Source organism: Microtus oregoni, unplaced genomic scaffold (genome assembly GCF_018167655.1).
Source record: "Microtus oregoni isolate MIOR12 unplaced genomic scaffold, Mior012 000019F_ref0000042, whole genome shotgun sequence".
Classification (NCBI taxonomy): Eukaryota; Metazoa; Chordata; class Mammalia; order Rodentia; family Cricetidae; genus Microtus; species Microtus oregoni.
The window spans coordinates 174718-188983 of NW_024543078.1; the positions used below are offsets into that span (position 1 = coordinate 174718).

The window sequence follows — 14266 nt, forward strand, 5'->3', positions numbered from 1 at the left end:
CTTTCAGAGGTCTTAAGTTCAATTCCCAGCAACCACATACTGGCTCACAGCCATCTAGAATAAGATATGGTGCCCTCTTCTGGCCTGCAGGCAGAACACCATATACATAATAAATCTTTAAAAAACAAGAAAAAGGAAGCCATCTGAGGACTAAATAACTTGATCAAATTTGCAGGTAGCTAGGAAGAGACAGTACAGTCTTGGCCCGTGGCCCCACTCCTTTTTTTCTACTATACCCAGCAACACACTAGAAAATGAATAGAACCCAGAGACTTTATTTACATGTGGGAGTGAGGGGAGTGGGGCTGAGGAGGTAGTGGTCCTGGAAGAGGGTCCCAAGGGGCAGAGGTTGGTGGTGTCTCAGTAAATAGTGGCACTTCATGAATAGAGCCTCCACCTCCAGCTTGGGGCTCCTGGGCCCGGCCAAGGACTGGGCTAAAGCGTGGAAACTGGGCATTGACAAAGTACAAAGGGATGTGGGCGATTCGGCCTGTGGACCAGCACTGCAGAAAACGGGTAGGAAAAGGAGTCAAGAGCATGGACCTAGAAGTGGCCTGTGACAGGCTCAAACCACTGGGTCTCTAGCCATCCAGGAGACCCTACAGAGCATGTTCATGCGCACACGGCCAAGCCCTTGTCTACTCACCACACTGAGCAAGGCCCCTTTGTTGAAGGAAGGATGGAAAGTGATGAGCTGAGCCTGGGCCCCTGGCTCCCCCTGGATAATGCCACTGTGGCAAGAAGGGGAAGAGGTGAGGCCAAGGGCAGCAGGAAGTTTCTGTAGCTGTATGTGGGGACGGGCTGCGGAGGCCAGACCTACACGTCTGCTCAGCACTTACCACGGAAGAAGCTCAAACACAGGGCTGTTCCGAGTTCGAAAAAGGAGGATGATGGGAGTCCCATCCTGTACCCGTGGGTTTCCTGTAAGAAACGGTTCCGCTAATACAGGAAACTCTAGAAGCCAGGTCCCAGAAGGCAAGGGCAGAGAACAACAGCGCTGGTGCTGTCAAGTCTGTCAGGCTGTGGCTTAAGAAAGGCACCTTTTCTCTAGTGGGTGTAATGGCACATGCCTTTAATCCAGTGAGTAAGTTCTGTAAGTTCTGGGACAGCCAGGGCTAATCAGAGACCCTGTCTCAACAAAGCCCCATTCTCTTTACCCTTACCTTTCATGAGCACAGCCAGGCGTTCACCACTAGGGTCCCAAACCATGGAGTGGGCCTCTCCCCCGAGCCTGTGCCAGGACAGGTGCAGTCAGTGTGGCTCTCCCGACTTCTCACCCCTCCTCCCACGGGCACTGAAACCCACCTCTCCTCTCCATCTGGTGTCTGTATTGTTGTCTCAGAAAGATCTGCCACAATTGTTGCTGACTTCGCACCTCCAACGTGTCCCTTCTCTGTCCCTGCAAGGGCAGAGGTTTCTAATGTGCAGTGATGGTTCCTAGGTTTCCGTGCGTCCTTCACCCCCGGTGCACTCTACAGGCTGCTGTCTCCCTCTGCAGTGCTGTAACTCACCACACGGGTCCGGGAATGACAAGGAGTAAATCAGCGCCTCCCCCAGCACAGTGAAGAGCAGTCGGTTTCCATCTGGGCTCCAGCAGCCGGTCTGGGGACAGGAAGGAAAAGCCAGGAGAAAAGAGGTCTGGAAGAGGACTACAGCAGGAGAGAAACAGAGATGGGGAGCCAAGCCTACTAACATCCCCTTCCTCCCAACGTCTGTGGGCCATAGGCCCCTCTTACCTGACAGCGCCCCGACAGAGTTGGCCACCTCTCACAAGTCCACATCTGGGTCTCCCAGACTCTGTGCCAGAGAAAGACAAAGATTACAGCCTGGGGCCTTCATGCTTCAAACCTGGACTGTCTCATCTTGCAGTCCCCAGAGTCAGGTGCCCTTTCTCTGGAATCTTGGCTTTTCACCCACTCACCGAAAGACAGCTGAAGGAGTAGTAGCCAGGACTTTGCTGCCATCTGGGGACCACAGCAAGTTGGTAACCCCTCCTCCTCGGAACCAAGGAAGGGGGACACAGATTTCTGTTGAGACATCCCATACCTAAGATCAAAGGAGGTGATGTAGAAACTCAGTGTTATCAATCAGCTCACTCAGGCCACCCTCTTCGATGCACAAAGGCCTAGGGAAGACCTCGGTTTATGATTACAATGTTGGCTACCTCAGTGTGAGATCTGAGGATAGCTCCTTCACTAGATAAAGTGAAGAGAGACAATCTCACTCCCCCAAGTTTTCCACCACAGAGGGGTGGGAACCACTCACCAGAACAGCAGCACTGACAGGTGAGGCTGAGAGCAGCCGCCCCCCACTAGGGGCCCAAGCCAAGCTGGTGACCGGTGTATGCCCAGGGTGAGATAATACCTGAGCACAGCCAGAGGAGGGTCTGCAGGATAAACAAAAGGGACAGGGTAAAAAGATGATAACAGGTTGGGGGAGATGGAAATGCTCTTGATCCCAGCATTTGCAAGGCAGAGGCAGGTGGATCTCTTGAGTTTGAGGCCAGCCTGGTCTGCAGAACAAGTTCCAGGACAGCGAGGGCTACAAAAAGAAAATCCATCTTGAAAAAACAAGAACACAGATGGTAAACAAATACACCAAGGCAGCCAGAGGGTAAATGGCTAAGAACACTTGCTCCTTTCGAGGGCAGGAGTCTGCACTCAATGTGTTTGTGTGTGTGTATGTGTGCACACACACACTCAAAACCACCTACAGCTACAGCGGATCAATGCCCTCTTCTGGCCTCTGCCAGCACCCAAACAATACAAAGTGAAAACCAGAATCCCTAATTCATAGCCTCTAACCTCAATTCAGGCTGGGAAAATGATAATGCTGGAGTTTAAATCTGAAGGTCTACAGAGAACCTGTGGTTTTCAGGGCAGGAGCCAGGATTAAAAGTCAGAAGCTGGCTGGGTGGTGGTGGCACATGACTTTAGTCCTAACACTTGGCAGGCAAAGGCAGCTGAATCCCTGAGTTCGAGTCCAGCCTACTCTACAGAGCAAGTTTAGGACAGCCAGAGATACATACAGAAAAGGCAGAAGCTGCAGTCCCATTTCCAGAAGACTGCCCAGACAGTGAGTCTAAGAGACTTATGCTGGAGTCACTGTGCTGGGTTACCAAGGACATTACCTCAAGGGTCCCACCTCCACTGGTCTTATGTTCTCAATCCCAGCACCAATCACCTTTCCTTATCAGAACATCTCCCACCTTTATGTGCCCACAACTTCCTGTCTACCAAAAAGAGCTGTGTGTAAACTGACATCTACCCCTGGGACCTGGCTCTTCCATTCCCACTGGGCCACTGACATGATTCATCTTTACAGTGAAGGGCACCTATCTTCTCAAACCAGCTCAGCTTGAGAGCTCCCTGTAACATGTGACATACACACGTGATCAAAAATCTTTTATTATTTTATGTGTTTGACTGTTTTGCATGCATGTATAACAGCGACCATGTGTATGGAGTGCCCAAGATGGCCAGAAAAGCCCCTGAAACTATTCCCTCCTGAGCCACCTCCCCATCCCTAAAATAAAAACATTTCAAAGAGCAGCCCAAGCCGGGCGATGGTGGCGCACGCCTTTAATCCCAGCACTCGGGAGGCAGAGGCAGGTGGATCTCTGTGAGTTCGAGACCAGCCTGGTCTACAGAGCTAGTTCCAGAACAGGCTCCAAAGCCACAGAGAAACCCTGTCTCGAAAAACCAAAACCAAAACAAAACAAAAAAAAAGAGCAGCCCATTTCTTTAGAACCTCCCTTCTACAAGAACAGTTACTCTACTTCTCAATAAAACTTTGCTGGCTTCTTTTTAGGAAAAAAAAATTTAATTTGCTAGGAAGGGGTATGGAGAGATGGTTCAGTGGTTAGGAGCACTGGCGGCTCTTCCAGAGGATCCAGTTCAGTTCCCAGCACCCACATGGAGGTTCATAATCACCTGTAACTGCAGTCCAGGGTGCATCACTCTCTCCTGGCCTCCTCAGGTGCTGCGTGCACATGTCACACAGATATACACATAGACAAAACACCCATAAGATTAAAAACAAAACTCGGCAGCAGTGGTGCTGCACCTCCTTAGTCCCAGCACTCGGGAGGCGGAGGCAGGCGGTCTCTGAGTTCAAGCACAGCCTGGTCTACAGAGTGAGTTCCAGGACAGCCAGGGCTACAGAGAGAAAACCTGTTTGGAAAATCCAAAAAAATAAATAAATAAAAGTAAAATAAACCTTTAAGGGCTGGAGAGATGGCTCAGAGGTTAAGAGCACTGACTGCTCTACCGGAGGTCCTGAGTTCAATTCCCAGCAACCACATGGTGGCTCATAACCATCTGTAATGAGATCTGGTGCCCTCTTCTGGCCTGCAGGCATGGAGGCTGAACACTGTGTACATAATAAATAAATATTAAAAAAAAAAAAAAAAACCTTTAAAAATATTTCCTAGGAAACAGTGTGGTGGGATGCTCCTGTTGTCCTTTCACTGGGGGGGGGGGGGGGAAGAGTTCAAGGCCAGCCTCACCTAGACTGAAGTTTGAGCTCAGTGTTGCTCTTAGACCCTATCTCAATGGACAACCAAAGACACGTGACTCAGTATTACCATACTGCCGATGTTTTGTACAATTAAAAAGACTTTAAAATTACTACAACAGGGGGCTGGAGAGATGGCTCAGAGGTTAAGAGCATTGCCTGCTCTTCCAAAGGTCCTGAGTTCAATTCCCGGCAACCACATGGTGGTTCACAACCATCTGGAATGAGGTCTGGTGCCTTCTTCTGGCCTGCAGACATACGTACAGACAGAATATTGTATACATAATAAATAAATAAATATAGGGCTGGAGAGATGGCTCAGTGGTTAAGAGCATTGCCTGCTCTTCCAAAGGTCCTGAGTTCAATTCCCAGCAACCACATGGTGGCTCACAACCATCTGTAATGAGGTCTGGTGCCCTCTTCTGGCCTGCAGACATACACGCAGACAGAATATGTATACATAATAAATAAATTAAAAAAATAAATAAATAATAAATAAATAAATAAATAAATAAATAAATATAGAAAAAAAAAGAAATTACTTGGATTGCACCAGCATTTATGTTTTGTTTTGTTTTGTTTTTGTTCCATGCCTGCAGCCCAAGTTACATCAGGACCCTTCAGCTCAGAAAGGGTGAGCAGGAGTGGCGGGTGGCAGAGGAAAGCGAGGTGTGAAAGAGAATAAGAGAATTCTGTTTTATTTTTCAAGATAATGGGCTGGAGAGATGGCTCAGTGGTTAAGAGCATTGCCTGCTCTTCCAAAGGTCATGAGTTCAATTCCCAGCAACCACATGGTGGCTCATAACAATCTGTAATGAGGTTTGGTGCCCTCTTCTGGCCTGCAGACATACACACAGACAAAATATTGTATACATAATAAGTAAATAAATATTTTAAAAAAATTTTTTTCAAGATAAGCAGTCCCCTATGTTGCCCAGGCTGGTCTTGAGTTCACAGAGGCTGCTGGGATAAAGATGTGTATCACCATCTTTATCTGCCTCAGTCTGCCCTCAGCTCCTCAGCATCTTGTGTCACCACGCCAGACTTCTGTCCATTCTGTCTGTCTGTCTGTCTATCCTCGCTTTCCCACAGCTGGAGCTGGACACAAGGTTTTTTATTTATTCACAATTTTAGAATTCTGCTGGTTTTATTTTTAGTTCTCAGGGAGATTATCCCCCACTCCTCCTGAGACAGGGTTTCTCTGTGCAGTCCTGGCTGTCCTAGAACCTGCTCTGTAGACCAGGCTGGGCTTGAGCTCAGAGATCCACCCTCTGCCTCCCAGTGCTGGGATTACAAGCATGTGCCACCATCGACTGGCAGTTGTTACAGTTTTTATGGTTTCTACTCAGGTCTCTATTTGTCCCTACTCTACTTTATAACTCTGACAGTGTATGATCCACAGACATGTCCTCCCATGATCCCAGAAACCTCTAAGTTCTGTCCCTTTGTCTAGACAAAGCGTCTTAGCACCCACCTGCCCTTACATCTGCTTCTCCACAACCCTAGAAGTGCTGTGAAGAGGGTAACTTGTAGACCCCCAAAGGCTCCTGGAATGACCCTCAGGACAGGACAGGTCAAGACAGGCTGCCAGAACTCACCTTGTGGATAAGGAGGTGGGGTCCAGGGTCCAGATGAGAATACAGCTCTGGCAGGCCACAGCCAAGACAGAGGCACTGAGGGGCTTCCAGGCCAGTGCTGCCACGTTTCTCTGTAGGCGATGCTTCAGGGAGGGAACTATAGTGCTAGAGTAAAGAGAGGGAAACTGAGTCAAAGCAGGGACACTAAGCTCAGGGAACCTGAGTCCAGTTGAAAAGATAAAACAGGGTGTTGGAGAAATGGCTCAGAGGCCAGGGCAGCTCACAACTCTGTATCCCCGCTTCCAGGGGATATGCTGCCCTCTTCTGACCTCCACAGACACTGCATGCACACAGCACACAGGCATACAGGCAGCCAAAACACTCAAACACATACAAAATAAAATTTAGGGGCTGGAGAGAATGTTTAGAAGTTAAACATTGGCTGCTCTTCTGAAGGACCAGGGTTCAATTCCCAGCACTCACGTGGTAGCTTACAACTGTCTGTAACTCCAATTCCAGGAGATCCTCACACAGACGTACATGCAGACAAACCATCAACCAATGCTCATAAAGTAAAAATAAAGTATAAAAAATAAGTAATTTTTAAAAAATTTTTAAAAGAAGGTCAAAACAGGCTTGGTGTGGTGGGGCACGCCTTTAATCCCAGGGTAGGAGGCAGGCTAAGACAGGTTGCTGAAAGTTTGAGGGCATCCGGGTCTACAGAGTAAGTTCAAGGACAACCAGAAACCCTATCTCAAAAAAAAAAAGCAGAACTAAAAGGTAAAACCCCACAGAAGAAAGCTGACCCACGGGCCTAAGGACGAGGCTCAGCAGTAACTCTGGTATTCTGCCGATACAAAGTCCTGGTCTGATCCTCAGCACAGGATCTGATCAAAAAGAAATAATAAGCCGGGCGGTGGTGGCGCACGCCTTTAATCCCAGCACTTGGGAGGCAGAGGCAGACGGATCCCTGTGAGTTCGAGACCAGCCTGGTCTACAAGAGCTAGTTCCAGGACAGGCTCCAAAACCACAGAGAAACCCTGTCTCGAAAAACCAAAAAAAAAAAAAAAAAAGAAATAATAATAATAAAAATTAAAAAATGGTTCAAGCGCATGGGGAAAAAGGGGTTCAAGCACATGGGGTATTATGGGACAGAAGCAGAAGATTAAAGATATATACTGGGCATCATAGCGCACGCCTTTAATCCCAGCACTAAGGAAGCAGAGGCAGGTGGATCTCTGAGTTCAAGATTAGCAGAGACCCCATCTTAGAAAAAAGAAGTTAGATATAGAAAGGACACAATCAATTACGGAGTGTCCCCAACCAGTTCTAGTTCTACAGACCAGCCCACCAAGGGCAGAGGATGGGAACAGTCACAGCCACGCACCTGTTGGCATTATACACACGGATGGAGTCGTCCAGCAGGGCCACCGCAAACTTGTTGGTGTGAGGGTGCCATGCAAAGACCCGTAAGCAGCAGTTTGACCTGTGGGGGAATGACCATGAAGACAGTAGCTGCACCTCCTCCTCCTCCAACAGCCTAGCTACTCAGACTCCCTTCTTCCTTCCCACACAGGAAAGGGACGCTCAGTTTTCTTTTTGTTCCTTTCTGAGGAGCATCTTAGTTAGGGTTTCTACTATTGTGATAAACACCACAGCCAAAAGCAACTTGGGGAGAAAAGTGTTTACTTCATCTTATAGCTTATAACCCAGCATCCAAGAGCAGTGAGGGTAGGAAACCAAGGCTCTTAGGGACTGCAGCAGGAACTGGAGGAGAGGCTGTGCTGTGGCAACATTAGCTGGCTTGCTCAGTCTGCTTTTTTCTGGGGAGTAGGGTGGGGGGGTGGGGTAGGTGGCTAGGTAGGTTGTTTTGTTTTGTTTGGCTTTTTCGAGACAGGGTTTCTCTGTGGCTTTGGAGCCTGTCCTGGAACTCGCTCTGTAGACCAGGCTGGCCTCAAACTCACAGAGATCCACCTGCCTCTGCCTCCCAAGTGCTGGGATTAATGGTGTGCGCCACTACCGCCTTTTTTGTTTTTGAGACAGTGTCTCACTATGTAACTCACGATACAGACCAGGCTGGCCTCTAACTCAGAGACCCATCTGCTTCTGAGTGCTGGGATGGGCTACTGTGTCAGACTGCAGTCTGCTGTCTTACATCACAGGACCACCATAGTGAGCTGGGCCTTCCCATGTCAATCATCAATGAAGAAAACACCCCCACTGCCAGGAGGCAGTGGCACACACCTTTAAATCCCATCACTCGGGAGGCAGAGGTGATCTCTGAGTTTGAGGCCAGCCTGATCTAGAGAGCAAGTTCTATCCAGGATAGCTAGTTGTCTAGAAAAATAAGACAAAACAAAAATGAAAAACCACCTCTACAGACTGGCCCACAGGCCAATTTGGTTCTCTCTTTCCAAACGACTCTAGCTTGAAGGGAGTTGAGCTAAAACTAGCAGAACAAGGTAACAATATGAAGGAGTCTCTGCCTTGACCTCTCTCCCCCCAAAGGAATTTCCAAACTTCAGAACTTCTGTCCCACAGGTGCCAGAGTGTGCACACTCACCAATTAGTTACCTGGGCGAATTCAGCAATCAGATCTTCGCTCCTGAGCTGTAAGAATACAACAGAAAGAGACTGCATACACAGGAGCTCACCTCCACCTTCACTTCCCACACCCCACCCAGCCCTGCCTACAAAGGAAGGAGGTGGGGAGGAAGCCAAACTTACAGACATGTGTGGGAACAGGGAGCCATGGAGGGAGGAGGCCCAGCGACAGAGAGCTAGGGCCCAGCTGGATGCTGTCTTCACCCATTCAAACACTGCGGGGTTAGAGAGACAGCTCTGATTGCATCTTACTAGCCATGTTCTTAGATGAGGACAGAGTCAAAACTCTAATCCTTGTGCCCAGCACTGGATAGGCCTAGGCACCTTCCCTCCCAGTACCTACTCTGGGGCCCCCACCAGGGTACACAGAAGAGAAAGAAAACAGCAGGCTACGGGAGATGGGCTAACAGGGTGAGTTTGGGGAAAGTATGAAGAGGAGACAAGCTTACAAGTACAGGGGACTGGAGGGGTACTGACCTTCTTCCTCCGAATTTGCAATTTCATTCAGGACTCCAAAGAGGCCCACATCACGCCTCATAAGTAGAAAAAAACAACAGTTACTCTCCTCCTGTCACAAGTCCCCTAACAGGTCTCACTCAGCAAACACACACAGAGGGTGGGTGTGGCACTGGTGCACACCTGCCGAGCATCAGCAAAGCCCTGGTGCAGCCCCTGCCAGCACGAGTCAGGCGTGGTAGCACAGGCCTGTAATTCAGTACCGGGCAGGTAAAAATTGGAGGATTAGAATTTCAAGATTCTTAGCAGCACAGTGAGTACGAGGCCTCCTTTTGTTTTTTACAGGAGGTACTGTATGTTTAATGAGTGCAACTAAGCAGCAAGCACTTCACATACTGCTTTTTTCCCCAAGACAGGGTTTCTCAGTGGAAAGTCCTGGCTGCCCTAGAACTTACTTTGTAGAGCAAGTTGGCCTTGATCCACCTGCCTCTGCCTCCCAAATGCTGGGATTAAAGGGGTGTGTTACCATGCCTGGCCTACCCTCTGCCTCCCAATCTGGCTGGCCCTTTCATTTCTCAGAATAACCTAAATGACAGGTTGCCCACTTACACACTTACAGGTGAGGCAACTAAATCTCATGGATTGGGGGTGGTGGGGATTGGGGGCTTGGCCAGGTGTAGTAGCTCACAACTTTAATTCCAGCATGCAGGAAGAACCCTGAGAGTCCTCAGCCAACCTGGTCTAAATAGTGAGTTCTGTCCAGCCAGGGCTATATACTGATTAAGATGAGATCCTGTCTCAAAAAGACAAGAGGGAGGGAGGGAGGGAGGGGGAAGGGAGAGAAAGAGAGCATCAACCTTACTTTCAGTGAATGACAAATCATCATTTGTCTTTTTTTATGATTTATTTATCTTCATTTTATGTGCATTGGTGTGAAGGTGTCATATCACCTGGAACTGGTTTTTCAGACAGTTGTGAGCTGCCATGTGGTTGCTGGGAATTGAACCTGGGTCCTCTGGAAGAGCAGTCAGTGCTCTTAACCGCTGAGCCATTTCTCCAGCCCCCATCAAAGTGTCTTAAGCAAGTGTCTTAAGCATTTCAGAAAGGTCAATTTGAAATTAGAATAGTCCATAATGGAGAAAGGAATTAGTTAAGAAGCTACTTAAGGACTCCAGGGCAAAAAAAAATGGTGGAGTAGCCTGAACCTCCAGAATAGAGAAGAGACCCGGGGAGCAGAGTAAGACTTGAGGAGCAAGTAGGACAGCAAAAGGGGAAGAGCAAACCTGAGAAAGCTGGCTGTAACTGATCAGTAAATATGCCTGTAATGTGCCAGAGTCCAATTTAACGATCACCACAATCCTACTGCTTCTGTTTTGTTTACTTTTTGATTTGGTTGGCTGTTTTGAGAGGCTCATGGAGTCCGGGCTGGCCTCAATCTTACATTACAGCTAAGAAGGACATGTTGGTCCCCTGCCCAGTGTCTGACTTCAGGCATGCACTACCACACCGGGTTTATGTGTCTGACTACAGGCGTGCACTACCACACCCGATTTATGTGGTAACTCCTTACAGGTAACGGAAATGACAACAGTGACAGCAAACATTTCAAGGGATTAGTATGTGCCAGGACAGGCCTCTAAGTGTTTTGCATCTATTTTTTATAGTGCTTTGTAACCCAATCTGGTAATGTCAACTAACTTGGGGGGCTCTGTTTTAATTTACACGCATTTGTGTTTGGCCATGGGTGTCGGGTCCCCTGGAGCTGGAGTTACAGACAGCAAAGAGCAGCCATGTGGGAGCTGGGAATTGAACCAGGGTCCTCGGGAAGAACAGTCAGTGCTCTTAACTCCTGAGCCATCTCTGCAGCCCATCTTGGCATCTATTTAATACTACACAGGTTTCACTTAAGGACAGAGTAGTTAAGTAAATTTTCCAAGGCTACACAGCTAAAAATGGTGGCCAGGAAACACAGCTTCAGCTCTTACATGTGACCTATGTATGCAAGAACCAATACAGCCTTTACCTAACTTTTCTGAGCTTCGGATAAAAGCTCAAAACAAATAATGAACGGCATGAGGTGGGTGCTGAGAGCACCACCAGAAATCAAGGCAAGCCATTCGGAATAGATGAAGCTTCTGATAAAGCCTTGGGTTTTAGATGGGCTAACTGATATGATTTCTGCTGTTATTGATAGGAAGATAGAGATTGAATAAAGCAGCCTTTTCAAGAGCAGCCCAAAGCAGAGGTGTGGTGACATCATTCCTCCAGCTCTGGAGACCAAGCCTATGCACCCCTTATGCCTCCCACTCCTCCAGGCTCTGGAGACCAAGCCTATGCACCCCTTATGCCTCCCACTCCTCCAGGCTCTGGAGACCAAGCCTATGCACCCCTTATGCCTCCCACTCCTCCAGGCTCTGGAGACCAAGCCTACGCACCCCTTCGCCTCACCAAACACTGATGCACCTCTTCCACACTTGTTCCCGGTGATGGATGAAGGCAGTTCTTGTACCATGCTCCAGCCTCCCAGGGGTTTTTAGGGGATCCTTGGTCAGGTGTAGGACAGGAAGATTGATCCACTATACCTCAGAAATGGGAGAAGAGTCAGTCTCTTCCCCAGATCTTACCGGTAACCCCTGCCACCTCCAATCCATAGCTGGCCTTGGCTAAGAGATTTCACGGCCCCTTTCCCATATTCCCAAATGAAACACTTGTGAAACAGAAAAACAAACTTTAGCCCTTATCTGCAACCCCAACCGTTTTTCACAGGACTGATATGAGAAGAGACCTGGCTCAGCGCATCCTTCCTTCTCTCTACCACTTCTAGGACCTCCTCACATGCCTTGGCATCCCCTACAGGCCTAAAGTACATTTCGTTCTCTTTATTCTCCCGTGGGAGCCCCACTTTCCTCAGACGCAGCCCTGCATCCCCACTCGGACCACCTGGCCCCGGAAGTCGGGAGGCGGGCTCTCATAGCTGTTGCCGGTCACCAGCTCGTTATTGTGCTCATACAAGGTGACTTGACCCCTAGGCGGCGGCGGGGGAAACAGCCCCAGGGAACACATCTTGCCAGTCCGGAGGGCGTGTGGAACCGAAAGCTCCCGGCTGGCGACTGCTTTCCCTGGATTCTTAGTTCCCGGGCTAGATTCGTTTGCGGACGGGTAGTCGTACAGGACAAACAACAGCGCGAAGCTCAACGGAAGTGCAATGAAGAAAGTTCCGTGTGAGATTTCAGGACGGACATCCGGAACTTCCTGGCGCGACTCCTAGCGGAAGTAGCGGCCCGGAGGGGACACGTCGCAGGGCCGGCTTGTAGTAAAGAGGGCTGCGGTTTGGTTTTGGTTTAGTTCCTGTCAGACTACTGTTTTTTTCCAACTCCAAAGCCCCAACAGCATCTCCCACTCAATAAGGAAAATGTCCAAAATAAGCCAGGTTTAGGAAAGTACTTAACTAAACCCTCCAACGCCGTGGATAGTCCGAGGAAAATATGAACTGTCACCCGTCACTGCACTCAGGAAAAACCTCCCAGGACAGTCAGAACGGGCTTTAGGAAACAGTGCTGGTCCTGCAGAACCAAGTGTCCACAAGCAAAGGAGTCCGAAAAGAAAAAGACAGACATTGGAGAAGCAGTAAACTTTCCTGCGTATAGTACTGTAAACGCTTTTCTAATCCTTACAATAACCCCCAAATGCACTGTTGAACTACCAGTACTAAATGACACACGATCTGGATATACCCAAGCCAGACACTGGTAAGGTATATTGACTCAACGGCCTGTAGAATGTGGAGATGGGAAAAAGGAAATACAAGGTCGGCATGGGCTACATGACAAGATCCTGCCTGGCAATGCCAATGAGGCAGAAGTATCCAAAATAGGCATTGTCTCATATACATACACATCTGATGCCAGACAGGACTGCCAGATCCTCTAGCATAAGGGAATGCAGAAATTGATCAATTATGTATTGGAAATATGCTAAAGGCCTCAGAATTTCATTTTAAACATTATGTCAATAGCAAAGGCTTGAAAAAAGACTCATTTGCTGGGCAGTGGTGGCACACAACGCCTTTAATCCCAGCACTCGGGAGACAGAGGCAGGCAGATCTCTGTGAGTTCGGGGCCAACCTGGTCTACAAAAGCTAGTTCCACCAAAAGCAATCTACAGATTCAACGCAATGCCCAGAAAAATTCTTCAAAGACCTCAAAAGAACGGTACTCAACTAAATTTGAAAAGCAAAAAACCCAGGATAGTCAAAACAATCCTGGGCAATAAAAGAACTTCTGGAGGCATCACAATCCCTGACTTCAAACTCTACTACAGAGCAGCAGTACTGAAAACAGCCTGGTATTGGCATAAAAACAGACAGGAGGACCAATGGAACCGAATAGAAGACCCAGATATCAATCCACACATCTTCAAACACCTGAGTGTAGCACAAAGACTCCCTTTTTCTAAAAACAACAGATCCAGGCCCCTCCTGTTATGGAGCACCACCTCTGAAAGATTTGCTCAGACAATAGCCACATGAAAACTAGTACAACTGATGGGACAAAATAACTCATACTTTGCAGAGCAGTATTGGGAGATGATAGTAGAACATCTCTAGGGTGTGCAGAATAGCTCTTAGCAAAATTATCTGAATGAGGCTTGAAAGTAACTACATGGTAGACATTGTGAACCACTGTAGACCTGAGAATAGCACCCAACATTGTGGCAATAATAGTCTATTGACTACAAAGAGCTTAACTCAGTCCTAAGAAACACATGGATGCCTTCTCATAAGAGGCAAGTTCAGTATTATGAAGACAAATCTCTTTTGCTGTAGACACCGGGAGTGTTGTCCTCAACTCCAGAGAATGTGCCGGAGAGGTCAGTTTCGGTCCAGCTGGCACCACATGGCATTTATGGGTTTCCATTGCATCCCGTAGCATCAGCTTTATCCAAATGTACAGGGTTGTGTCCATTGTGAGAACTTTAACAAACAATGAGAGAAAATGCAATATAGGATGACAAATGTTTTAAACAAAACAAAAAGCCCTAAAGCCAGAGGACAGCCAATGAGGACATAAATATCTTTTTTTTGAGACTGACCTTACCCAGGCTTTACATTTGTA

The 14266-nt window shown here is 48.1% G+C and overlaps 1 protein-coding gene across 1 annotated transcript; it reads right to left on the reverse strand.

Annotated features, from left to right (window-relative positions):
• Positions 1 to 270: 270 nt before the first annotated feature.
• LOC121459547 (aladin) lies at positions 271 to 12286 on the reverse strand. Its single transcript, XM_041669431.1, has 16 exons — positions 12093 to 12286; positions 11601 to 11728; positions 9174 to 9229; positions 8820 to 8911; positions 8656 to 8702; positions 7480 to 7578; positions 6114 to 6257; positions 2266 to 2386; positions 1922 to 2046; positions 1737 to 1797; positions 1512 to 1602; positions 1306 to 1399; positions 1164 to 1231; positions 840 to 921; positions 647 to 731; positions 271 to 503 (listed from the first exon to the last, which is right to left on the reverse strand). The coding sequence occupies exons 1-16, from the start codon at positions 12213 to 12215 to the stop codon at positions 279 to 281; spliced, it is 1641 nt and encodes a 546-aa protein (XP_041525365.1). The 5' UTR covers positions 12216 to 12286; the 3' UTR covers positions 271 to 278.
• Between the last annotated feature and the right edge of the window lie 1980 nt (positions 12287 to 14266).